The following is a 27144-nucleotide window of genomic DNA, read 5'->3' on the forward strand; positions in this document are numbered from 1 at the left end:
CTCCGAGTCCAGCTCAGCCTTCCAGATCACGGACATTATCGACCAGCTGGAGCAGCTGAGCTGTCCACCCACCACCACAGAAGACTCCAGCAGCACGGACACCGACTCCTGGGACTCAGAAACAGCTGCACCTCCAGATGTGAACCTCTTCTTTAGTAACCCCTTTGCTCAAACCACAGGTGACAGCTATGCCTTTGACTTTCAGAATAATTTAAAAAATCTCACGCAAGAAGACTGGACAGAGAAGACACAAATCAATTGATTAGTCTTGATTTTTGTGATGGATCCCTCTATGCTTTTCAGGCTTGGAAGTCAATAGGGTGTGATATGAGTCAATCCAGTGGCTGGATTTAAATCAGATAACATAGTTGATTTTTAAATTTTTTTTAAATTTCTGTGCTTCTTCAGTGTCCATCGAAGTTTGGATGCTGTGTTTCTGCATCACACTACATCAAGAATGCGTTATAATAGGCTACAATGTTGGAAAATACTACATTTAGGAAAAGAACCACTGATTTCAGGGAATTGTAAGTATCAACTGGCTCATGCAGACATCACAACTTACAGTCTACTGAAGGATTTCTTCAGCTGTAAATATATCTGTAAGAGTCTCATATAATACGCTGTTCCTCCAAAATCCAAATAAAACAGTCACTTTTGCACATGCTTTTTAACCAGCAGCTGCATCCACTAAATTGCCTGTTTTCCTGTGCTGTAGCAAGATCCTCATTTTGGTTTTTTTTTTGTTTCCATAATCAAAAAAAACCGAACAATCTTCAAATCATCTCTGAAGGACAGTTTTAAAATACCAACCTATGCAAAGGTTCTACCTTCAAAACATCTGTGGTATGCTTTGAAGAATAAATTGCCTATACCTACCTTGGAAGGTAGTTTGGAAGAGGGAATGTGTATACAACCAAATGGAAATAGCAGTTTCCAAACTTCTTGTGAAGACAAGTTTATTTGCTGACTTCCAGGTGTCTTCAGCAGTCCAGCAGCAAACATTTTGCAGCACTTTGGAGATACACAGAGACTATAAAAGCACTTAATCCCCATCACATTTCCCTTCTTTCTCATTATTAATCACTCTGCATAAAAATCCTCACAAATTAATTCAGAAAAGTTTCCTGTATCTGTGGAGAACAGCTGGTGGTAAACCTGGTGTAGCCTTTAACTTTTTCTTTAAAATATGGACTGTATTCAGAAAAATACTGTAATTTTTCTGAGAAATTGAGTTGTTAGGAGAGGTAAATACTATAGACAACAGTCAGAGCTTCAGGGCTTTTGTAAATTCTTTTAGACAGAGAACTTTGATGTGAGGCTTGAGCTGTAAGTTTGGAAGTGTAATGGAAAGACAATTGAATTGTTGCTTAACTGGTCACATTTAATTTAGCAACATTTATTGAAGCGAAACAACAAAAGTTGTGAAATGACCTTCCCAACTGCCATGGATTGTGGGGGTGAAATTCTGTGCTTGTAAGAACATTTTTTACACTATATACAAGCAAGAATGGGAAATCCATAACACCTGACCCAAATCTCGTGATGGAAAGCATCATCTCCTTCAGCCACTTGGTTCTGGGGTTCCCTTCTGCCTGGTGTTCAGTCCTGTGCAGAGAGAGTGCAGTACTAATACAGCTGATGCCTCCAAAATAAGCAGCTTAGTTACAAACATAACTTTATGGTCAATATTATTGCTACCACTTTAAATATGGTCTTGATATATCATTAAAGACCTTCACTGTTTACTCAGACATTTAAAAATATACTATTATTTATCAAAAATCTGATCAGTAAAACTTTGATGGAATACTTTTCAACATGAGGCAGAACTCGAGGAGATAAAACCTCCTTTAGTCACCCATTTCTTCCAGGTTAATTTTACCAAGGTATAACTATTCTGCACAGTGCTTGCTTTTATCTTGTGCTTGAGTGGAATGTGTGTTGTCCCATGGGAAGTCTGTCCCCTTTGCCAGCAGCACAGAAAGACAAAGCAAATTGAGAACAAAATATTAGCTCAGACCTCCAGTAATGCACTACAAGATGCTTTTTTTTTTTTTGCTGTATGTTACCTCTATTTTATTTCTTTCCTGTTGAATGTGTGTTTTGGCTCTTTGTGGGACTTTATTCAGGCCTGTGGAGATGATGTTGTGGGTGTGTGGTGTGACATTATGAAACAGGACTTGGAGGAGGTCTGCAGTGGTATAGAGAGCCTTTATGTTTTTAGGTGATTTGTCTGATTTCTTCCCAGAATGAACTACATTGTGTAACCTAAGGAAGATAAAGAAAATCAGCAAAAGTAATTCTGTCTGCAAATTCTATAACAGGTGATAGCATAAGGGACAAGTATATAGCTGAAGATGTAGAGAAAGGCTGTTGATATCTTTGATCTTTAAAAAAAAGAATCAGGATTCAGCTATTACATATAACTGTGTCTGCCTCTGTTTCATGTCCTGTGCCCCAGTCACAAGCATTCCTTTAAATGTGTTAGAATGGGGAATAAATCCAACTAAACTCCCTTAGTTTTCAAAAGACCTTGGGAAAAAGCTGCCTTTTTGCTGTATTTTCAATGTACAGGCTTGCCAATTTGCCTTCTTGCATCATAGTTAATTTGAAAAGACATCTTCAATGTTTTTCTTCCTTTTAAATTTTAAACTGTGCAGATCTTTATTGGCAGTTCTAACTCTCAGGGATTCTTTTTTTCTCAAAGAAAACAATAAGATTTCTAACACAGTGCCCCTTTTGTTTTCCAGAGGAATGGTAGTGGCTAGGATTTCAATCTTCTATCTTAGGGCAAGCTGTGTGGATCTACAGGTGAGGAAGAGTTGAGAGAAGCTTTGACCCTGGTACAGATCTGTTTAGATGAAGGTTTTAGGTACAGAATGAGAGTTCAGAGCTGCTGCTGTGCCTCTGTTAGTTCTATGTGCTCTGGCTGACTGAGAGCATAGAGCTGTCATGGTTTCCTTCTGTGCTTCACTTGATTTCCAAAGCCATATGGCCTCTGATGATATCTTTGCATGCTGAGCTGTGTTGTTTTGTTCAAGGTTTCCCAGACAGACAGAAAATAGCAGAAAAATTGGTTCATAAGTAGAGCTTTTATTATAGCAAGAAAGCTGTGAGCAAAGGTTCTTCATCATTTCCTTCAGAGACATAAGTTCAGATTCACTTCCCAGCAGAGATGGAGAGAAAACCAGCTGCCCTCAAGGGAGCGTGGCAGCTTAGACCTTCTCAGGGAGCTCGAGTCCCATGTGTGGGTTATTTCAGTGCAGTGGAGCTGTCCTCTTCTCCCCAGGCTGTCTCCTGAGGTGGTAGAAGATGAGACAAGGAATGTCTTTCCCTGCTCTGTCCCCTTCATTTACTTTTGTGTAGCATGAGGGGAGTGATGAACTGGAGAGCAGTGTGGAGTCCTGGCAGTGTCACTTAATCCAGTGTTATTCCCTGTGGTTTGTTTTATTTTCTTGTTACGGTGTTGATACTAAAGCTTAGTTCCTGGTACTGATTTCAGTTTATTTCCTGAGAAATAGGAAAAAAAAGCTCTCCTTTCATGAGGGTGAGTGGTGAGCTGGCAGTGTGAGAGGCAGGAGCCTTGCAGACCCTAGGCACTGACCTCTGCTGTGGGAACCACAAGGGCATGGAAAACAACAGAAATGACTTAGGAAAAATGACCAGATCAAGAAGATCTTTGTCAAGTATCACATGCAAGAAAGCAGCATTTGAGGAGCTGTGGTAAAGCAGATAAAACCGAGGTGTAAACTTTGTGAGTCTGTGGCCAGCAAGGAGTCATCCCCTGCCCCTCTGCAGCTACATCCTTGCACATTTGCTTTGTGCCTCCCAGCCCTTGGAGAGATGGGGACACACACAGGTACAAACATTTCGAACCAGTGCAGAGGTTTTAGTGCTGTGTTTTTCCATTAGGAGAACCACAGGGCTTTCCAGGTGTGCTTTACACAGTGCACCCAGCAGCTGTTGCAGCACTGGCTCAGCAAAGGGAGTGTGCCAGGAATCCACAGTGAAGCAGGACTCCTTTCCACCCTTCCACGTCTCTCTGTTCAGTTTTAGCAAACACAGGCAGCTGTAGGATGCATGCCAGTATTAGAGGCATTTCCCAGTGAGTCAGGCTGCTGGGCTTAGCTCTCTGCAGTGCTCAGCTGAATGTTGCAGTGTGACTGAAAGAAAGCAAAATGGGTTTTGAGTGAGCAATTTAATCCCCACCTGTACTTCTCTGTGTGTGTACTTACAGCCCTTCTGATGCTTAAATGGAAAGTGCTACATCAGAGCATTTTTGTTCATCATCTATGCAGTTAATGAAACTTAATTTGCACAAAAAATGGGTCATGGAATATTCTCTGACCTATCCACCACCTGGTTAAGCTTTGTTAAGTTTACTAACCTGTGTTATCTATTTTGCATAGACTTTGTAATTTTAAAGTATTCATTAGTAAAATAATACATGCTGTATATTCCCAGGACTTGCCATATTTTATCTTAGGGTGGAATAGGGCAATATATCAATCTACCCTCAACTTTCACTTTAATTTCCAGTAAATTTCAGAATTGCTGAATAATCTGGATAATACCAAGTATTGATCTCCTTTTTCCTGTGCTTATTTGTATTGTGGTCATAGGTGATTTTGTTTAAGGGATTTTTATTTTGGTGCTTTTGGTGGCTTGGTTATGGTATTGGGTGTTTTTATTTGGTGGGTTTTTTTTGGTGGTGGTAGATTTTGTCTAGTTGCAAGTCTTGGTAGGGGTAAGATTTTGTGAAGACACTCTTAAAAGTTGTTATAATTTTATGGTTTTTTTGGTGCAAACCTGTCGGTAAGTCATTCCCATTATTGTCATTTTACAAAATGTTCTAAGCCATAATTACTCAGTACTGAATGAGTGTAATCACAGGTCTCAACATAGTCCTTTAGCTGTCATTGCCTGTCATTTTTAGAGACTCTTACACCTCACTTGTCACAAGGGCTGTGTGTATATGTATGGCTGTACATATACATTCTCTGTCTGAAGATGGGGAGACTTTACATTTCCAAATGCAATCATTAACTACTCTTAATTAATTACCTTCCCATGGGCTCTCATAGGATTATTCCAGTGGGTGAGCTGGAGGTTTGGAAGCTCAAATTTGGAACATGATTAATTGAACCTGGTCTGTGGGAAGGTTTCCTGTACATTTTCAAAAGTCATAATGTTCTGCAGTTGCTCGAATGCCAAATTTCCTGTTTATCGGTACATACAGGGGTACGTGTGCCTTGGTTAGAGGGACTCCCCAGTTCCATAGGTGCTATTCTTGCCAGGAAAAGATTACATTCAAACAAAGAGAGCTGGAATTTTTTAATTGATCTCTTGAACTTTTATCTTTTATATGGTAAATGTTTATTGAATTATATGTTGGGGTTTTGAGTATCTTTGTGTCTGTTCAGATTGCCAATTATGAACCTACAGATTTGTACTAATTCATAATTTTAATTGTTTATGCAATAAAACAAGGAAAACTTTGATATAAATGACAACATGGGCTTTTTAGCTTTATTTTCATTACCTTTACCTTTGAAATAGAATAAATACTTGTTCTCCTAGCCAAGGCATCTTATCTGTTTTATTCCCAGCTTTCTCCACACAGTTTTTCACCCTGTAGCACTTAGTTGAAAATAGAGCACAGTAGGCAAACACTGGTGTGTGGGTTTCAAATTCCTGGTTTGTTCAGATCATTTGCTTGGGATACAAACAGGACTAGAAGCTCAGATTTCTTTGTAGGAATTATATTTATTGTGGAGACCTTTTCTTTTAGACTGGATATATCCCTTGAACTCTCTTTCCTGTATATCTGATTCCATTGGAAGATTGTCCTTTTCTGCAAACATAGCATGTGAAGGTGATTGCATGTTTTCTAGCTGGCAGGTTCTCCTTCAGGTGTCTGTGGCCAATGTTTAGGTAGATCCTTTTCCCTGCAAACAGGGATTTTACAAGGTGGAAAGGTGGCAAAAGAAGGGTGGTTGGTTTGGATTGTTTCAGCTGTTTTATGGGCATCACCATAAAACGGGGGCCAACCTTAGGATTCTGGTAGGTTGGAGATGTGACTTCACAGGTACACAGCACTGGGGCACACACCAAGTGCTGTAAATGTGCTTTAATTTTCACTTTTTTTTTTTTAGGATAAAAAGAGACCTTTACATTTAAAGTCTCTTGCATAGGTTCTTTAGGTTGTTAGATAATTTTCGAGATTCTCTTATCTCCCAACTATTTCTCATCTTTTTAAATGGAAGATTTTTGCAGAGGGGAAAATCTGCTAGTTGTGATGTTTTGAAATAGGGAAAATATCCAGGATTTTACTTGTAGTCCATCAGCTTGCTAATGACTTCACTCTACTGTGTATTTTCACTCTAGAAATAACCATTTGGTCTGTGCATGTGATGGGTTCAGCAGGGCATTGGGTGGAAGGAAGGCTCAGAGCAGGCTCCCATTGTCCTCTCGTCAGCCTCTGCAGGGCTTTAGCCTGAAAAGCGTCTCAGCTTTTGAAGCAGTCGTAATAGCAATGATATAATAATAAAGTTGTATCTCTAAAGGTTTTCTGTGACATGCAAGAGACACTCCATTTGATAAGGAGCTGTTGCTGACATTTAACCCTCATATAACTTTTGTTCATCCCATAATGTTCAGTATTATTGAAGTACTATTTTAGTAGTCTAAATTATATAAAGAATCCAGGCATCTAGCTTACAGAACCTGTGTTTTTTGTTTTGGCCAGCCTGTACACTCAAATCTGGCTTTCTGTGTAGGAATTGAATTTAGATTGAAGAATGGAAATACCTGCTGAAAAAATAACTGGGAAGTGATGCCAAAAGCTTTTTATCTTATTATTCTGCTTGTTACTCAGTGAAAATTAAATGGAGCCTGTTTCTACATGACCAGTATTACACAGTAGCTGTGGAGGATATCCTCAGCATTCTCACCAGATTCTGTAGCTGTGCTCTTGCATACTACAGAGCTTTTGGAATGTTTTATTGATTAGTTTTTATTTTTTATTTCTATTAGATGTATGCTGGTCTTTATGAAACTGGGTTTATTTGCTTAAGGATACATTTCTAACTGTGTGGTGTGACTAAGAAGTATTAGTATATTTGAAGATCTTTGAGTATGTGGAATATTATACCAAACTGATGCAATTTTGGATGTTGCCTTAAGTGCATTTTTGTGTGATGTGGAGGCAGAAATTTCTTGTGTACAGGATTCAGCCATGTCTGACTGTCTGGGCTACAGCATTGAATTCCCACGTCATTGCATGGAGGCCTGGCTTGTGCTTACAGCATTTACAGACACCAGTTTGGGATGCTTGTGTGACTTATAGAGAACAAATTTCCACTTCATGCAGAGTATTGAAACACAGAAATATCCCTCTGAAAGAATAATCCATTTTAATAGAACTGGAGGATGCTGCCTGTGGGGAAGGGAAGACCTTGCAGTACCAAGGTTTGATGTCAAAGGGAATCATTCACATTTTTTGATCTTCACATAAATATTTTTACCTAATTAGGAGTTTTTTACATTGAACAGCTGTTGACATACCTTCTCCCTTTGCCATCCTTCTCAGTGAGAATGAGGAATTGCTGTACATCCTACCTTCTTGCCCTGATTTTTCCTGTTTCACTGGTGGGAGAAGACTTGGGTTATGAGAATTAAAATTGCACTCCTCGCTTGTAATACCATCTGCCAAGACACCATCACACTGAGCTTATATCAAATATTTCATGAAGCAAATGTTAGCCAAAAAGCTAACTTGAGCTGCTCTGTGACTTCTTAGAGCCTCTTCTAGATAAAAAAAAAAAGAAAGGAAGTGACAGGACAAGAGGGAATGGCCTTAACCTGAAGGAGGGAAGTTTTAGATGGAGTAAATTGTTCCTTGTGAGGGAGGGGAGGCCCTGGCACAGTTTGCCAACCAAAGCTGTGGCTGCCCCATCCCTGGAAGTGTTCAAGGCCAGGCTGGACAGGAATTGGAGCAGCCTGGGGTAGTGGAAGGTGTCCCTGGCCCTGGCAGGGGGGTGGGACTGGGCAGCCTTTAGGGTCCCTTTGCACTCAAACCATTCTATGATTCTGTGAATGTGCCTCTCACTTCCATTAGGCACTCTGGCTCTGGGGAGGGGTTCTTGCTTTCAGATTCAATGTTTGCAATTAATTTACTGGCCATCTTCTGTTGGGAGAGACAAAAGGTAGAACAACCCAATCAAAAAAGCAGGGTAGTTTATAGCAAGTTATATCCCATTTGCTTTCAGGCTGTCTGGAAGCAATTCAAGTTACAGATTCTGGAATTTGTTGCTACTTCATGTTAAATTCCAAGAACTTAAAGAAACTCCTCACCCCTGCAAACTCATTTGTTTGGAAGCTGTTTTTTCAGCATTCCTGGCATTTAAAAGAAAGTTGAATCCTGTGCCTGGATAGGTGAAACAAATGATTTTTTTAGTATTGCTTTCCTGGGGTGATATTAAAAGCAATGTGAATGGACAAAACGCTCAGAGAGAAGCAAAAATCTGCTCCAGAACTGGTGCTGGACTAGTGTACAAATAGTTAACTCAGCAGCCTGGATGATCTGAATCTCTTCCAGGTGACCGAGTGCAGCTCTGTTTAGCTTCCTGCGTTTGTCCATGTGGAATTACAGGCTGGGGCTGCCTCGCCCTGGGTGTGCTTTCCAAGCCTCAACAGCTGGGAATCGAAAGCTCCCAACTCCTCCTGCAGCACCCATGATGGTGTGAGGAGGTACTGGATATCTGTGAGGGCTGATATTTTTAAAGCAATATTTTTATTTTTTTTTTGCAGTGATTTCTAAATAGTCTGGGAAATGATGATTTGGCAGTTTGGGGTTGGCTGTTGATTTCCCCATTTTTCTTTAAGTGGGCGGTTTAGCATTTGTGACACAACAAATCCTGCTGGGGAGGCTTGGGAAGGTGTTTAAGTTGTAGTTGCTTAAGTGCTGATAGCTGTTTAGTTGACTGATAGGAGAAAACTCAATTATTTATGACAGGGAAGATCAGAAAAATAATATGTGAGGTTAGGAGGAATTCTGTGGGTGTAGTGTATCTGTCACCTTCCTTTAGTCCAAAAAAGCTGAAAAGAGAAGGCTTAAATTCACTGTGATGTGTGAGAAATCTGGAAAGAGTCCACAAAATAATAATAATGATAATAATAATGATGATAATGATGATGATGATAATAATAATAATAATAATAATAATTTAAAAATATGTTTAATAATCTAAAGCAAAGTGGTACCTGTTGCTTCTAACTGGAAGTTAGATTGTGTCCATCCAGTTAATACTCAGTACTGAAAAATTATTTTCCTTGAGATTATTCTGTTTGTATGCTTAGAAAAGCCAGGAATAGAATTTTTTCCATGTTCCCTCTGTATAGCAATAAGCTTTCCTTTCCCCTTGGACCAATTTTGGAGATACCCTAATTTCTGACTGTATTTCTAACATACTTTGTCTTCTGGAGTGGCAAATCATGGAATAATTTGTCCTAGCTTTTCCCTGGGTTGAAAAGTAACTCTTATATTGAAAGCAAAAATTAAAAGCTGTATTCCTGTCCCTGCAGTATAACCCTGTGTTGTGAACTGTGCTGCTACTCAGCAGCCTTTTTTCCTTGACAATAATCAGTTTATCCTTCCCTTAGCTGTGGTTGTTGCTGTGTCTGTCCTTACTGCATTGCCCTATAGCCCCTGGGATGCAGGGAACACTCCCTTTACTTTCAGATACACACTGAAGCCTTTGGATTTGTATGCCTTTTTGCTCTTTTTCTTTTATCTTTTTAAAAATAATTGAGATTGCAATTCTGGTTTGCTGTAACAGTGGATAATCCTGTTATTTACACTATGTTTGAAATAATTTTCTCTCCTTTTCCACTCCATTTTCTTGTTGTCTTCCCATCCAGGCCTCCCTGTGGACCAGCCCCAGCTGTCCTCCCTTGTGCTGAAGAGTCCCCTAGGCTCGAGCCCAGCCTTTCAGGTGAACCTGAATGCAGCCACTCAGGGCTCATCCCCTCTGCTGAGCCCCGTCCTCAGCGATGCTGGTGGGGCCAGGATAGAAGAGGATGATGAGATGAAAAGGAAGGTAAGATCATGGAGCTGGGGAATAATGGTGCCATGTGGGAGCTGTGCTGGGCACTGAAGGTGTGAGGTGGGAGCTGTGCTGGGCACTGAAGGTGCCAGGTGAGGAGCTGTGCTTGCTGGGTGCTGAATGCCAGTTGTGTTTTATTCTGTGATGGCTGTGGTCAAACTCCAGTGGAGGTTGGGTGGATGTTGTGGCAGGAGTCCCCAGTGCCCTCCTGGCATCTTCTTGTGTCTTCTTGCCATGGCCACTGGGACCACCTCCCTCTGTTTTAGCAGGAGCAGTGAATTAGGCAACTGTGTTCAAAATCCACATTTTGTACCCCAGAATGAAAATGAGTTCAGGTTGGTTATTAGGGAAAGGTTCTTCATCTCGAGGCTGATCCCTGGAACAGTTCCCTAGGGCAGTGATCATGACACCAAGCCTAACAAAGATCGAGGAATATCTGGATGATGTCCCTGGTCACATTGTTTATTTTCAGGTGGGTCTGGGAGCAGTGGGGAGCTGGACCCAATGATCCTCAGAGATCCTTATTTGTTAATGTGTACGGTGTTTGTTTCCTGGGTTCCTTCCTTCCCGTGCAGTCTCTTCATGGTGTCATTGGTCCATCTCACCATACGTTGTTCCTGCAGGTCGTGCTTTCTGATCATGACAGGACCTTTAGAGGGGTCCTCAGGTGTTCCCCTTGAACACCTGAGCTCAGTGTGAATTCTCTCACATCCATTTCATCATGGCCTTGCTCAGCAGAGCTGGCAGTGTTGTTGAAGTTGTCCTCTCCATAGCTGACCCTTCCGTCTGGAGAGTGGTGGGCAGTGCTCTGGCCTTGCAGAAGCTTGATTCTCACTTTCTGGAAAGAGGGGGACAAAAATGCCCCAGACTTTTCGAAAGTCCAGTGAGTCTCAAACCAGGAACAGCTTTGGGTATTCAAAATGTGCTTATGTCTGGGTACTGCTCCATGCCTGGGCTGCTTTCTTTCTGCCTACCAGTGAGCACTGGTTGCTTTAACCAGGCACTCCCCCACATGATGTGGGGTTTTCCTCACCCCCATGCAGAGCTCAGGATTTGCTGCATTTCTTCCACCAGGATAAAGAAGTCCACTCCAACAGTAGATTGTTTTTTCTGGAAGACTCTCTGCTCTCCTTTCCTTGCTTGCTGAGAGGTTTGTTGGCTCTGGTGCTTGAGAAGGATCCAGGATCTTCCATTAGAGTGCAAGGAAGGCTCCACTGTCCAAACTCCATTCCACACAGAGTCAGTAGCACACTGGGATCTGCTGTTTTCCAAACAGCCACAAAGAAGAAACCACTTTGTGTGGTTTTTGCTTCTGCTCTTCTGCTTGCCCCATCCAGTGCTCTGGTTGTCCTACCTCTGTCAGGATCAGGATCCTCAAGTAAGGAGGTCACAGGCCCCTGCTCTTTGGTGTTTTTACCGTGTTCTTGGGCATCTCCAGGCACTTCTGTGATGCTGTTGAGAAACACCCATGGTGTAGACATGATCTAAGTGCCAGAGAGAGGGAGGTTTAACCGGTAACTGGGAGCTGAGCTGCAGACAACCCACCCAACTGGCAGCTTCCCTGTCTCATTTAGACTTTTTGAAGTGGAGTTTATAGCTTTGGCTGATCACTCTACTATTAGTTTCCATAGTTATTTTAAAAATAACTCCTGTCATTTATCCTTATAGCTTGGAAATTATGAGCAGAGACTGTGTTAGCTGACCTAAACTTGAAGCCCAGCCCTTTCTGCCACATTCTGCAAGGTCTGGTGTTTTGGCAGCTTGTGTTCTTCAGGCTGAAACTGATTTATGAAAGTGAGACTCCTTAGAAGGGAACTTCTTTTTATTATATTGATCTTAAGCTTGATCAACTCCTGAGTATTCCAAGGCTTTGGTGTCTATTCAGAGATAATGTTTTAGGTGAAACACATGCAGGAGGAAACCAGTGTTAAATTGGTTACATTTCACAGTTACATCTTTACAGCTTTGTTGTACAAGAAAAGCGTAATCTTGCACTATCTCTCTGACTAGAGCTCTGATTTGAAGGTGATAACTGCTCTAGTTCCACCTGGTTAATCAGGGCATGTTCTGCAAACTCTCCAGCCCTCACAATGTGTGCTGTCTGCTCATTGCTGCCATGGTGTTGCTGGTCCAGTACTGCTACCTTGAGAAAGATGAGGTTTTTTTCTCTCTTTTTAAATCTCTGTGCTTTTCTTTCATCTTACTGGTAGACTTCTCCCTGTTCCTTTTCTAATGGAGGTTGATTGTAGCAACCCACTTTAAAAAGGGCTTTGTGGGGGAGTTCCTCCTCTCAGAGTTATTCTTAACACTTCTGAACCCTGGTGTTTGAAGTAAAAAGTTAAACATTTTTGGCCATTACAAGTTCAGAGTAGAGCTCTTCACTCCCCACAAGCTGGGGTTGCTGCATCTGGTGAGTGTTGAAGGTTTCCAGGTGGAATTGTTTGTACATTATATGGTGAAATACCAGTTTTTCCAAATGGGGATATTTGCCTTGATGCCTGCTATGGTTGTAGAAATATTTTCTTTGCGTTCTAGAAGGAGACTGCCACCTCAGAGAGTTCTTGTGTTTGGCTTTTGAGGCATGAGCTGATTTTCTTTCCCCTTGCAGAGCCTGAGCAGCAGTGAAGGTGTTTGGCAGGGCCCCTGTGCACTGACAGCCTTTCCACTCCTCTGCCCAGCAGCTGCTGCCAGCACTCAGCACAAGGGATGCAGTTAGGACTGGTGCAAGACTGAAAAAAAAGCAAGTTAATGGCACTAAATTCCACCAGGAAGCAATTTGGAAAGAGCAGGAACTTCTGAGAATAAACAGGGCTGATGTGTTGGGGAGGGAGAAAGGAAGAGGTGTCTGGGAAAAGAAAAGCCCTCTTGTACCCCAGGTTAGCACACAGTCAGCTGGAGAATGAGGCAGAAACCTGCAGAAATGCTCAGAGGTGGAGAAAAACACGATTCATGCAGGCTATGAGAAGTGACAGGTTATGACCATGGTGTGTTTTTAGTTTTTGAAAAGGTTCTCCCATCACTACCTGCCTGTGTAAAAGTCATGCTCCCATGTTTTCACACACCTTAATGCTCTGTAAGATTTCAAAGAAGTGCAATAAGACCCTGGACATAGTCCAGAAGGGGACGTAGCCAGAGCTGTGTAAAAACATCCCTGATAGCAGAAACTCTCCTGTCATGTAGGGAACTGCTGAGGGGAAGCCCTCAGTAGCTGTGCTGACAGCACTGGAGGCATCTCAAAGTGAATCTATAAAGAGATTTTTTAATTAACTCAGAACATACAAGGAAACAAAAGAAAGAATTTTCAAAGCAGTGTTTCCCTCAAGAGGGGCAGAGATGGAGGAGACTAAATTTTGACATAACTCAGTGGCATTTTGCATGGAACTGCAGCACAGCATAATGAGCTAAGGAGAAAAAGCAATTCCTTACCTTGAAGAGTGATTAATTCCTTAATATTACGTATTTTTTAGTAATATATGTTTCCAGGCTAATCCTGATTTTGTGTTGCAACTGCACAACATCTCTTACCACCACTGCATTCCTTTGTTCTTCCATATCCATTCTGTCTTCTCTTTAAAGAGTGGCCCAGAGCAATCATGCAGCCAACAACTGCTGTGGTTTGATTTTCTTCTTTTCTTAGTTAATATGGTCTTCAAAGGAGCAGCTTGAGTGAAAGCTGTAAGTGGAAATAAACAGTTTTGGGAAAGGGCTGTTTGCAAATCTGTTGGGCTATGTTTGGTTAGAGAAGTGTTTAAAATCTAGGAATCTTGGATTAAGTGTTTCCATGTTTCTGTAAAGTTCTCCCTTGATTTGAGGTGGAAGTTCAAGTAATGGAAGTGTCCAAGGCCAGGTTGGACAGGGCTTGGAGCACCCTGGTGTAGTGGAAGGTGTCCCTGCTCATGGCAGAGGGTGGAATGAGATAAGCTTTAAGGTCCTTTCTAACCTAAACCATCTGTGATTCTATGATAATTGACAGTATTTTTTAGTACTCTTGCAATATAAAGAATATTTTATAGTAAAGTCAGTATTTGAGAATGTGATACTGAATAAAAAGATGTCCTGTTGGTAATGAGCTGCTCCATTTGCACACAGCAAGGGGAAGTGGCTGTGAGGTTTGGGCTGATGCCCAGTAGGAAATAGAGGTTTGTGTTTCAGTATTTACTGATGGCTGTGTGTCCTTTCAGCGCTACCCCACCGACAAGGCGTACTTCATAGCAAAGGAGATCCTTGCCACAGAACGCACCTATTTAAAGGACCTGGAGGTTATTACAGTAGTAAGTGGGTTTGACTTTATTTCTTTTCCCTTTTTTAACAGATTTGTGATTGTTAGGTTGGAAAAACTTGGAATTTCTTCTTGTGATGTAGCATAATCCAGGAGCCAAGTAGCTGTCCCCTTCCTTGTTCCATAGTTTCTTCTGTGGGAGAGCAGATACCTTCTCTGGACTTCCATCGTTTGCTCCAGCAGCTACATCCTGTGCCATGCTGATGACTTTTGGTCTAAAAACTGTGAACAAGGAAAGCCTAAAAACGTTTTGCATTCAGTTTCAGTGATATTTGCCACCTCTACTTATAACCTGGCTGTCTTCTCTGTGGTTTTCCTTGGGAAGCTTTTATCCTTGTGCCTTTGGATCTGTGAGCAGATGACAGCTGCAAAGGCCATTGAACCTGTGGGGGTTTGAAGAGATTTTTCTTGTTTTGTTGCTTCTGTTTCTGCCTCCTCCTTTCACCCAGAATAGACAAGTGACTCCAGGTTTGGAGGGCAGCATGAATTTCCAGTTCATGTGCTTCTAAAAGAGCTTTTTTGTTCATGAGCTCCATGTTTGAGCACTGTGACTGTTGCCTTTATATAAGCTGTTGTTTTAATTTCATCAAAGAAAAGCTTGAGTCCCTTAACACTGCATGGCCTCAGTGGAGGTGTTCTCTGCAAGCTCATTGAGCACCATCTCACTCCAATTCCTCCTACAGGCTTCCCAGAACTTCTCCTAACAGAAGGGGGAACCTCAGAAAAATCTCAGAGGATTTTTGTAATATCCCCGTCCCCGCCAGAAAGCGGGGAAGCGATAAAGTGTGGAGTGTGACCTGCAACGAGATGTCTTCAACTGAGGGACTTGCACAGGGCTCCAGGCCTATGACAGCAGTTTTATCTGTGTGGAAGTGGAAGCAGCTGGGGCAGCCACTGGGTAACTGATTGTCACTCAGCTGTCCCCAACCATCCTATCATTGCATTCAGAAACAAGCTTGTGCCTAGAGCCAGCCATGAGCCTCATCTTCCTCATATCTTATAGATGCTAAATGCCAGCAGCAAGCAGGGAGCACAGTGCCTGTGCAAAAGCAGGCTGCATGACTTTCTCAGACTCTCCTGAGAAATCATAAGGAGGAATCAAAACAATCCTCAGAGATAAAAACCAGCCTTGCAGGTGCTGTTTGTCACTTTCTTGTTTTCTTGCAAGAGAAGGTCGAGGGGTGGTGTACCCCACTGACCAATGATGGTGATGTGTTAGTTCACTGACCAATAAGAGTTTTACCTTTCTGGACTTTCACGTATCTGTCTATAAAAGAAGATCTGAGGTAATAAACCTTAGGAGCTCTCCTGTTCAACTCACAAGAGAATCCATGTCATACTGCCTCACCACACCCAATATAGTGCGACAATATCTGGCAAAGAAAAAAATCCCATCTTTTCATTTTTCACAAATTATGTCTTCCCTAAATATTTCTTCTTCCTTCCTGCTGTTTCCCCATGCATACCTTCTCATCCCCCATCGCTGCAGGAGCAGGAATTTTCTTTCTAACGTTGAATTTCTGAAACAGAGAAATTGATGAGAATTTCTGGTTTTCTGGCAGTGGTTCCGCAGTGCCGTGATCAAGGAGAATGCCATGCCAGAGGGCCTGATGACACTGCTCTTCTCCAACATAGACCCCATCTATGAGTTCCATCGAGGCTTTCTGAAGGAGATTGAACAAAGGCTCTCACTCTGGTAAGCGAGCAGGGGGACCTTTTTCTCCATCCTCACGTCAAAACCAGACTACAATTGGTTTCTGCATCATTAGAAGCAAGGAGAAATCTTTTATGATATTAATGCTATTAAAAAAATACTAAAAAGTATTAAAGCCCATTTTCCAATATCATAATGTCCTGTAGTTGTATGACTTGTGCACCAGACCGAGGGTTTTTTAACCACAGAATCATTTAGGTTGGAAAACACCTTGAAGATCATCAATTGTTGATATAATCTGACAGTGTCTCTCAAGCCTTAGAAAAAGGAAGGAGCACAAGATCAAAAAGATGATGTGTGTGTTTTTTCCACACCTTCCACTTAATGAATGTCCAGATGAAAATCTAGGAAACATTTTTGTGATTAAGGTGGGAGTGTGGTTCTTGCAATGCAGTTTATATCACAGATGATGTTTTTAGTCTTTTCAACTTTGTATTATTTTCTCCTGAGGTGACATGTTAATATATTACAGTATAACTACCTTTCAAAAGGAGGTGGTCAACATGAACAAAGTATGAACAAAAATAAATTCACAGAATCAGGTGGGGTCGTGTTATGACATTTATGTGGAGGTCTGAAACTTAAAACTCTCAATCAGACCTTCACACAAGTTCCTTTCTAGTCCTTTCTCAGTTTTTTAAGCATGCCTTTATGTTTGCTGTTTTGTAGAGGATCCATATTTAATGTACCAAATTTTCAATTTGAACAGTGAAATAGGAATGCCAAATGGCTAAAGATTATCTCCTGAATTACAAGGGAAGATGGAGGGAGAAAACAGGAATTTCTTGATCCCCCATGTATGTTGCCTTCTTCTTTCCTCCCTGTGTGTGTTCCAGGGAAGGCAGAACCAATGCTCACGTGAGAGGGGAGTACCAACGCATCGGAGATGTCATGCTCAGGAACATGCGCACTCTGAAGGTAGATACAGGATTCAAGACGTGGAATTTGGGGATTATTGAGGTGTTTTGATTTGTAAAGGATCAGTGCTCAGGGTTAATATTTCCATTAATCACAGAATCCCAGGAGGATTTGGGTTGGAAGGGACCTTAAAGCCCTTCTCGTTCCACCCCCTACCATGGGCAGGGACACCTTCCACTGTCCCAGGTTATTCCAAGCCCTGTCCAGCCTGGCCTTGGACACTTCCAGGGATCCAGGGGCAGCCACAGCTCCTCTGGGCACCTTGTGCCAGGGCCTCACCACCTGTTACAGTCTGGTTCATAAAATTATTAGAAATTATTAGAAATGCCTCTGCTTTCATTAAGGTGCAAATGAGACTATATGCCAAAGTCAATAGTATGGGCTTTGTTTAATAATAAATATCAGAGAAAGAGAGAGAAAAGGAAGAGGAAGAAATAGAAAAGAGGTGGGGGGACAGAAAGAGAGGAACAGAGACAGATTAAAGAAAATATCACCACTCCATGCATCCTACCAGCATCCTGATGATCCTGTCCAGCTGGTCTTCTTGGTGGTGAGGGTCCCCCAAAAAAGCATAGAATCCAATGGATTAATATATGTTCAGGCCAGGTGGAATGCCCAGGAGCCTCTCCTAGAGGGGGGGCAAGTTTTACACAGTCTGTTGCAGCAGACTGAATCACTTTGCATCACGTGCAGTCCTGTGGTGCAAAGCCACAGGAATAAGTCTGGGGAGCACTTTTCAGGGGTTTTTGATGGATTATGCCACTCCCTCCCACATGCATGTCCCATGGATGTGGCCTTCCCAGGGCTGGGGGGGTTTTGTAGCTGATGCAGTTTGTGTAAGGGAGGATGGGTGTTCACTGTCTCTGACCGGAGGTTTTGCTGCACACCCAAAACTCTCCTCCTCTCCCCTTTGTTTTTGGGGTTCTGTGCAAACCTGGGCTCTTTGCCTATGTCCTCCCCCACCCAAACCCAGCCAGGAATGCTTTTCTGCTGGGTTTGACTTTCTTGGGCATGCATTCTTTTCTCTCTGCCTTGTTTGCTTCTCCCTAGACCTAAATGATTATTGAATAATAGTGTTCCCTTTATCTTATCAAGGCATCTTAACTCACAGTCCAAAGTTCCAGTCAGGCATCTTCAGGAAGGGCTGGACTTCTGAGGTTGTAGCTTCTTTATACAGTTTTGCCATAACAGGCAAAAGTTTCCTAACAATATTTAAGCCATGAACTATCAGATTCTAGTGGCTGACATCTTCCTCACAGGGAAGAATTTCTTTCCAATATCCCATCTAAACATATCCTTTTTCAGTCAGTCTTGAAGTAACTTGCAAACAGTTATTGCTGAGAAGGAATTTAAAAAGAAAACAGTAAAATAATTGCAGGAAGGTTTTGTATCACTGTTGCTTATTTAGTTACCTGCATTTACCTTGAGAAAAGGTGCTTGTTGGTTATTCAGCAGAAAACAAAATTTATTTACCTCCCTTATTGAGACCTTGATTCATAAGGTTATTTAATTAAAAAATATACATATTTTTTAAAGGCAGAATACTTTCTTCTGAAATGAAGTCAACTTTATTTGCAGCAGAGTGCCTATGTGGGACAGTTACATTAGTGCTGCAGTAGTGGAATAATTATTTAATTAAAACCAGTGGCTTGAATGGGAGTGCAGGAGTGGGGGACTGCTGTTTCCACCACCATTTAGTATTCCCAGCAGGCACAGGCACACAGACACCTACTTTGACCTTGGCTGGGAGCTGCCTTTCCTTTAGTTATGAAAGACTGTTTTCCTATGATCTAAGTAACTTTTTGTCCAATTCCACAGGAGTTCACCAGTTACCTGCAGAAGCATGACGAGGTCCTGACGGAACTGGAGAAAGCAACCAAACGCCTCAAGAAGCTGGAGATGGTTTATAAGGAGTTTGAGCTGCAGAAGGTTTGCTACCTGCCCCTCAACACCTTTCTGCTCAAACCCATCCAGAGACTGATGCACTACAAGCTGATCCTGGGGAGGCTGTGCAAGCACTACACAGCAGAGCACCACGACTTCGCCGACTGCCGGAGTGAGTGAGCACCCAGCCATGTCCTGCTGCCAGCGCCCCTTTCCATGGGCATCCAAAACTCTGAGCCCTGGGAAGACAAGAATTATGGAATCAGAGAATACCAGAATGGTTTGGGTTGAAAGGGACCTTAGAACTCATCTCATTCCCCTTCCACCATGGACAGGGATACTTGTACTAGACCAGGATACTCAGAGCCTCGTCCAACCTGGCCTTTGAATACTTAGGTTCACTTATGTTCAATTATGTCCATAAATTCAATGTAAGTGCTTCTTTTTCCTGGCATTCCAGGAAGTGGTTTTCTCATGATGGATCCCAGTGCTTCAACCAAAGCTGGAAAATTGGTACTATTCTTGTCTCCTAGCAGGGGGGAAAAAAAGAGTAGGTTTTTTTTACAAACTTTTTGTCATTTAGATGTAAAAATGTGACCAAAAAATGCTTGATTTGTAGCAACAGAAGTGTGGGTACTAAATTCCATTCATGACAAAATAATCTTTGGCAGAAATAGTTTGATTTGATATTTTAAATTTACTTTCAGCTACATGGTAACACTTTTTGTTTAAGCAAAATCTGACATTGACAACAACTTCCAGAAGCATAGGAAATGCTGTGAAGTTGCTTGCTTTATTTACCCTACTCTAAAATACACTTAAAGAAGTTGAAAGTTGAACTGGGTGATTGTTCCCTTCCATATAAACCATTCTGTTCTAAAATTTGCTATAAATTTGAGATCTAAATTTCAGATTCAGTTTTCCAGGGGTGAAATGGGTGGCCTGGGTTGCTGTGCTCTGCTCCCATTGCTGCTGTTCTCCACACAGATGCACTGAAGGAAGTCACAGAAATGACCTCACAGCTACAGAACAGCCTCATCCGCCTGGAAAATTTCCAGAAGCTTACGGAGCTGCAGCATGACCTGATTGGGATAGACAATCTCACAGCACCTGGCAGGGTAAGTGCCTCTGCTTAGTGTTTAGAGACTGTACTGGTTTTATTTCCATCCTTTGAAGCATGGATTTGCCATTGCTGCTCCCCCAGTCTATGGGACAGCTGTAAAGGCTTCATGGAACTGTCTCTTAGTGAATGCCATGGATGATGGGATCATCACCTTGGTGATATTCTGAGGAATATATCAGAAATGCTTCTGCTTAAACTCTGGCTGCAGTTTTGTGTTTCCAGTACAGATTCTGGGTATGCTGGGGTATGGTGCTCTGTGTGTGAGTGGGAACTGGTGTGTCCTACTGGAAATCCACTCCCAGCTCTGCTTGTGTCTGCCTGGTGCAAACTCAGAGAATGGAGGGATGGCAAGAGCCACAGCACTGGGCTAAACTGGTGTGGGTGCCTCTGCATTACAGGAGTTTGTGCAGTTCCTGCCTGGTTTTTTGTTTCTTTGTTTTTGATAGATGTACTGGGCATAAATACAGGAGCATCACATGTGCTTTGGGGATGCTATGGCAGTCACTACAGTGGGATGTAAGTGTGATAGGTGAACTGCTGGTGTCCAACAGGAATTCTACTCCTTTCCCTTCTCTTTCTTCACTGATTTAAATGCTGGCTGCTGCAAGGAGCTGATCCATGTCACAAAAAAGAAAGGAAAGTGTCATTGGGCCTCTGAGAAATCTGTTAGTGATCTTTGCTGGGCACCAATCAACATCTGTGTACTCTGGGATGAAAATAAAATTCCCTCAAGTCAGGAAAGATCAAACATTATCTAACTTTTTCTTTTCAACTGCAGGAGTTTATCCGGGAAGGTTGCTTGTACAAGCTCACTAAGAAGGGCTTACAGCAGCGGATGTTCTTTCTGGTGGGTGTTGCTTCTGATTTTTAGAAACCCAAAGTCTTCAAGAGACAGTTGTTGAGGAAGTGTGTTTTCTTGTTCTTGTGCTGAAAATCAGCAGCTGAGACTGAAAACTCACTCTAAGCAATGCTTTTAGAGAGTGTGGCTTTATTCCATAATGGCACAGAGTTGTAACAGAATTAAAAAAATTAATTTCCTGTCTTATAAGTAAACAAAAGAGAGGTTTGAAGGCTAGTTGGCCAAACTGACTGAGAAATCACATTTTTCATGTATCTACAGTGGCCTTTAAACAACAGATTTTTAAGGAGATATCAAAAAATCCTTGGCCCTGCCTGCTGCTTTCAGAACACTGATTGTTCTCTTCCTGCCTTTCCAGTTCTCAGATATGTTACTGTACACAAGCAAAGGGGTCACAGGGACAAATCAGTTCAAAATCCACGGACACCTCTCTCTGCATGGCATGTTGGTAAGTGGTTCCATGTTGCATCACAGGGTTAAGGAAATGGCTTTGCCTAAGGCAGGTTGAGGAATTCCTTCAGGGCACAAGGACCAAGGCCACAAATTGCTCCAAGATTGGTCTCAGCAGCAATTGGACCTTGAGTGTGTCAAACAGAGCTTTCTTTATCTGCAGGTGAGGAGTCTGTTCCTTCCACATTAGCAAAACAGCTGGAGCACATCCTGTTTCCCATTCATTTTCACACTGCTGTGAGAGGCTGATCTGGAAATAGGGATTTATTTACCCTGGTGTTCTGTCCCCCTGCACACACCTCGGCATGTAATCAATCCTTCTGCCTCCCCACACCTTTTCTAACAGGATTGTTCTTTCTGTCTTTGGTTTGCAGCTGATAGTGCTCGACCCTCCGGTGAGTAACGAGCCAAATCTGCTCCTGCCCCTTCCTTTCCTTGCCCTGTTGTGCCCCTGCAGTAGAAACACACCATAGATTTTCATATAGAGCCAAAATAGACTTGAAAGTAAGTGGTATTCATCAAAGAGTTGCTGTTCTGCACTTCCTGCTACCAGGTTGGAATCCTGTTTGCCTCCAGTCCCAGCCAGCACACGACAGTTTCAGTATTTATTGGTGACTGAGCACTGATAAGAAATAATCTTTTCTTTTCCTGCAGGTGGAGGAGAGTGAGAATGAATGGTCTGTCCCACACTGCTTCACAATCTATTCTGCACAGAAAACCATAGTGGTGGCAGCCAGGTAATCCTAGTTTTCCTGTGGCTTTGATGGATTCCTTCTCCAGAAAGTTACTGCTCAAGTGGTGCAGAGCCAGAGGGGTGTTTCATGCATCCTCTGGACCTCAAAATAAGCCCAGGACTCTTAACAGCTCCTTTTTCAGTGTTGAATTTTGGGAAAGAATAGTTTATCTTGGGCTGATCCCCAGCATGGGCAGCAGGAAAGGGATTGGGATTCTGCCCCTGTGCCCCTGTGCTCAGGTGAGACCCCACCTGCAGAGCTGCCCCAGCCCTGGGGCCCAGCACAGGGAGGACGTGGAGCTGCTGGAGAGAGTCCAGAGGGGGCACCAGGATGAGCAGAGGATGGAGCAGCTCTGCTGGGAGGAAAGGCTGGGAGAGTTGGGATTGTTCAGCCTGGAGAGAAGCTTTGGGGTGAGCTCACTGTGGCCTTGCAGTGCCTGAAGTAGCCAACAAGGAAGATGGAAAAAGACTTTGGTCAGGGGCCTGTAGGGATAAGACAAGGGGGAATGGCTCCCCACTGCCAGAGGGCAGGGATAGATGGGATCCTGGGAAGGAATTTTTCCCTGTGAGGGTGCTGAGGCCCTGGCACAGGGTGCCCAGAGGAGCAATGATGTGGCTGCCCCATCCCTGGAAATGTCCAAGGCCAGCTTGGACAGGGCCTGGAGCAACCTGGGATAGTGGAAGGTGTCCCTGCCCTCATGGGGTAGGATGAGATGAGCTTTAAGGTCTCTTCCCACCCAAACCATCCTGTGATTCTGTGGTTCTTTCTGACCCAAAACACAAACAGCAGCAATAAGGTTGCCATTGTTTTTGTTTATTTGGGAGTTGCCAGTGTCATCCTTCAAACCACTTCAGGAGACAAAATCTAAACAGAAATATTTTAGAGACTCAAAAGAATTAAAGTTCAGAACATTCAAATTGGTGTGAGGAGGGGAGAGTTCCTACAGAATCTCATGGAGGAAGCTGGGGAGAGGAAAAATTAAAGGCTGACTTGGAAATAAAAACAATCCCTTTTCAGCCTAAATTACCCCTGTACAGTGAGTTTGGTGCCTTTTTGTAATTAGGATGTCTCCTACACCTGGTGTCAGGATCAGCTTTAGGAGTTTTTGTCTTTCTGCTAGTCTGCTGTGAAAAGGCAGCAGGAATCAGGAATGCAAACAATGCAGGGTGGAAGCACTAAATCTCAACCTTAAATCACAGGGGGTTTTACTGCTTGATGACCTGTTCTTGAAAAATAACCACTACAGTATATTTATAAATCAGATGTGTAATGGCACAGGAGTCAATACATTTGGTATGCAGATGTATTTTTTTAAATTCCAACCTAACACCTGAGAATGCAACTTTTTTTTAAGATCAACCACTTCTCAGCAGCTGTGAGTCATAAAGTGCTTGAAAGATTATTAAATTTGGAAAAATAAATAGAATTTTTACCTTGTCATGACTTTAAATAGCTCCAAGGTTACCTGCCATATATAAAAATTGCTGCTAGGCTTAGACCATGTGTGGAATTTTCAGTCTAAATTAAAAACTTTCAGAAAAAAGAGATGGTTACCAAAACAAAGAAATGTTTTGGTGTGTCTAAAGCCAAACCTTCCACTGTTGCATCCCCATGGATACAGATACACCTTGAAGGGCTATGAAGGGCTCACCTTGTAGTGGATCCTGGAAGGGGGGAAGGAATCTTCCTATTCCTGCACTCTGGGTTTTATTTGCTTGTGATGTCAGGTACATCTCAGATGCCCTTTAAAATACGGGCTCTGCTTCAGGTTGCCAATAATCATTCAAAAAAATCATGGCTCATTTCCTCCATCTCCAGAATTCCTCTTCTGATCCCTGCCAGCTGTCTGTTCATTATATTTTCTGTAAAGTCCAAGTGTTAAATTGTTAGTTTAGTCTTGTTTCAAGGCTTGTATGTAGAGGTGGAGGCTGTATGAGGTCAGTTTCCTCTCTGGAAAGCTCCTGCTTTGGAGGAATTCTAAATTTGGTTTTATTTATCTAATGGAAGGATTCTGTCCCTTGTTTTGGGCAGTGACCTGTGCCTCCAGCACACGGGCACAGCTCTGGGCTGGCAGATCCCCATTCCCACTGCTTCCCTTGCAGTACCCGCCTGGAGATGGGCAAGTGGATGGAAGACCTAAATGTGGCAATTGAAATGGCCAAGAAATCTACTGAGAAATCTGAGATGCTTCTGGAAAACTCTGTGTGCAACCGCTCCAACAGTAAGTGGTGTTCCCTGCCTCCTTGAAAAGCAGCAGCTGTCCTGTCCTTTCTGCTTTTCCTTTTGTGAGTTTGATGACATAAATGACATATTTTTATAATTCATATGATAATGGAGAATTAATTGGGCTTTGGTTTTAATCAAAAGAGATATGCTTGTCTTCCTAGATTGATGTTCAAGGTAGCTTTAAATGCAGCAGAGATTCTCCCATTGCAGAGTTGTTAATTTTATAAATAATGTCCTTAGTCACTCTTTACATAGATTTTTCTCAATTTAACCATGTGGTGAATATTTTTGTCCAAATTGTAGCATCTCTGGAGATCAGCTTTTACAGCCCAGTATTCCTGTGCCTGTCTGGTGGTTTTATGGCTGTGCTGAAACATGGAGTATTTTTTCTTGGAGAGCTCTGTTCTGTTTGTTGACTCAAGATGAAGTGTGGTCATTTTTGTTTGTTTGACACAGCACTGTCTCAATCCACTCTGTACTTTTATTCTAGTGGAAAGTGCACCTGCCCATGGCAAGGGGTTGGAACCAGATGATTTTTAAGGTCCCTTCCAACCCAAACCGTCCTTTGATCCTGAGAGTCAGCTGCCCCAGGCAGGAGTGGGTCATGAAACCCAGACTGATGTGCTTAGAGTGGTCATTGGAGCTGTGTAACCAGTTGAGCTTGACATACTTAAAACTGCACCATGGCAAGAGAAAACTGCCTTTCTCAGGAATCCCAGCTTCTCTTGCATTTCTGTATTGCACAGTTTTCTTCAATCACTACCCAATTCTCCTCCCCCAGGATCCTCTGATGAGGTCTCTGTAGAACAGGAGTCCGAAGATGACATTCACTCCTCTCGTAGCTCCCTGGACAGGCAGAGCCACCACCGTGCCAACACAACCATGCACGTGTGCTGGTACCGCAACACCAGCGTCTCCATGACCGACCACAGTGTGGCCGTCGAGGTACCGAGGGCGCAGCTCTGGCCCCACTCTGTCCATCCTGCCTTGGCCTCCATCTCCCATTTGGCCTTGGCAGTGGTTCTGTGTCCAGGGAGAGCTTGGGCCATCCAACACCACTGCATGCTGTCCTCTCTGCACCTGTCTGTGTGTCCGTACTCACGCTCCGCTCCCCGTGCAGCAGGGCTTTGCTTCTGCAGCGGGACCAAAGCAGGGAAGGTTTAAAGGAAACCCAGGATATCCTGGGACTGAATCGCTCCTTTGGGTTTCACTTTGCTTGCTGGAGGACTGAGCATCCCCTGTGCTGGGCACTGCTGATGTGCCTCAAATCCTGGGGTCAGTTTTGGGCTCCTCAAGACAAGAAGGACATTGAGGGGCTGGAGTGACAGTGTCACTCTCTGTCCAGAGAGTGACAGTGGAGCTGGGGGAGGGTCTGGAGCACCTGGGAAGGCTCAGCCTGGAGAAAAGGAGGCTCAGGGGGGACCTTCTGGCTCTGCACAACTCCCTGAAAAGAGGGTGCAGCCAGGTGGGGGTCAGGCTCTGCTCCCAGGGAACAAGGGGCAGGACAAGAGGGAATGACCTTAAGCTGCACAGTGGAGGTTCAGGTTTGGAAGCAAAAAGAATTTCTTCACGGAAAAAGTGGTTAAGCATTGAAACAGGCTGCCCAGGGCAGTGGTGGGATCACTATCCCTGGAAATGTTCAAAGAATATGTGGATGTAGCACTTCACCAAATTGTTCAGTGGGATTTGGTCAAAGGTTGGACTTGATGATTTGGAGGTCTTTTCCAGCCTTAATGGTTCTATGATTATAAGTTCTCTAACCATGATATTTTCCTTTAGAGATTGGCAGTGCTGTACTGAGCTCTGGTTAGCTGCTGTACTGCACCCAGAATTAAGAGGAGATTCAGTTGGAATTTTCTGTCTTTCCATTGCGGACAGGACTGAGCATCCAAGTGTCTTTTCATGGCAGCATCATTTTATGCTGAGCAGAGATGTTTATTATGTGCCCATGGAGGTGTTCAAGGCCAGGCTGGATGGGAATCTGAGCAACCTGGTTGAGTGGAAGGTGTCTCTGCCCATGGCAGAGGTTGGGACCAGATGATCTCTAAGGTCCCTTTCAACCCAAACCTTTTTGGGGTTCTATGAGCCACTGGTACCTCTGGTCTTGCTGTTACTCACCGTGCAAGGAAACATTGGTGGCACATTTGGGCACTGAATCCTGCAGATTTTGAGACTAATCAGCTCAGCACTCCTTACACTGCTTGCACCAACTCTACAGTTTTACTTTAGGCAGTTTGGCAGGGTAGGACATCTTCCTGAAGACTGGAATGCTTGGAAGAGTTCCAGAAGCAGGAAGGACCTAAATAACATGGAGAGAAAAAGGAAGTCACTAACCTGACAAAAGCAATGGGGCAGGGGGCTGTAGCCTGTGTCTGTGCCTGCCTGTCCTGCTCTGCTCTTGAGGCACTTGCTTAACTGGAGTTAAAAGGTTGGGCACTGGAGCTCCTGTGTTTTTCTGATAGAGAGACCGTGTTGATCAGCTTGGTAAGGGAAGTGCTGTAGGTGTGACCTGGGCTTGAGGTACAGACATGAGGCACTTGAGCTGGCTTCTGTTGCGATTTCTGTTGGAGAGGATGTGCCTTTCCCTGCTGACACCCTGGGAAAGACACCAGTTCACAGTTCTGTGCATGGATAACAAGCCCATCCTGCTACAGGTTCTGGGACTGAATGTGTGAGTTCTTGCACTCCCTCTCACTCTGATCTGTTCCATGTTCTAACACCATCATTTTTTTCACAATCCATTTTCCTTTGACAGCCACCTTTCTTGCATCACTCCTCTCACCCTAATGTTCTGTTTTTCTCTTTCTCTCCCCCTTTCTCTGCTCAGTTTTCTGCTCTCTTGCTGTTT

At 43.1% G+C, this 27144-nt stretch overlaps 1 protein-coding gene across 4 annotated transcripts in view; it reads left to right on the top strand.

Moving 5' to 3' along the window:
• Window positions 1-27144, top strand: part of FARP2 (FERM, ARH/RhoGEF and pleckstrin domain protein 2) — a 73684-nt gene that overhangs the window by 41488 nt on the left and 5052 nt on the right. For 3 of the 4 annotated variants that reach the window (XM_058843794.1, XM_058843795.1, XM_058843792.1), the window contains exons 14-25: window positions 9925-10103; window positions 14291-14380; window positions 15951-16084; window positions 16939-17020; window positions 18839-19076; window positions 19892-20022; window positions 20806-20874; window positions 21245-21334; window positions 21711-21731; window positions 21991-22073; window positions 24173-24291; window positions 25078-25241. In XM_058843794.1, coding sequence (XP_058699777.1) covers window positions 9925-10103; window positions 14291-14380; window positions 15951-16084; window positions 16939-17020; window positions 18839-19076; window positions 19892-20022; window positions 20806-20874; window positions 21245-21334; window positions 21711-21731; window positions 21991-22073; window positions 24173-24291; window positions 25078-25241 — 1400 coding nt within the window. The remainder of the gene's footprint in view (window positions 1-9924; window positions 10104-14290; window positions 14381-15950; window positions 16085-16938; window positions 17021-18838; window positions 19077-19891; window positions 20023-20805; window positions 20875-21244; window positions 21335-21710; window positions 21732-21990; window positions 22074-24172; window positions 24292-25077; window positions 25242-27144) is intronic. The other variant, XM_058843793.1, reaches the window with a different exon arrangement.

This window comes from Poecile atricapillus, chromosome 8, assembly GCF_030490865.1.
Source record: "Poecile atricapillus isolate bPoeAtr1 chromosome 8, bPoeAtr1.hap1, whole genome shotgun sequence".
Lineage (NCBI taxonomy): Eukaryota > Metazoa > Chordata > Aves > Passeriformes > Paridae > Poecile > Poecile atricapillus.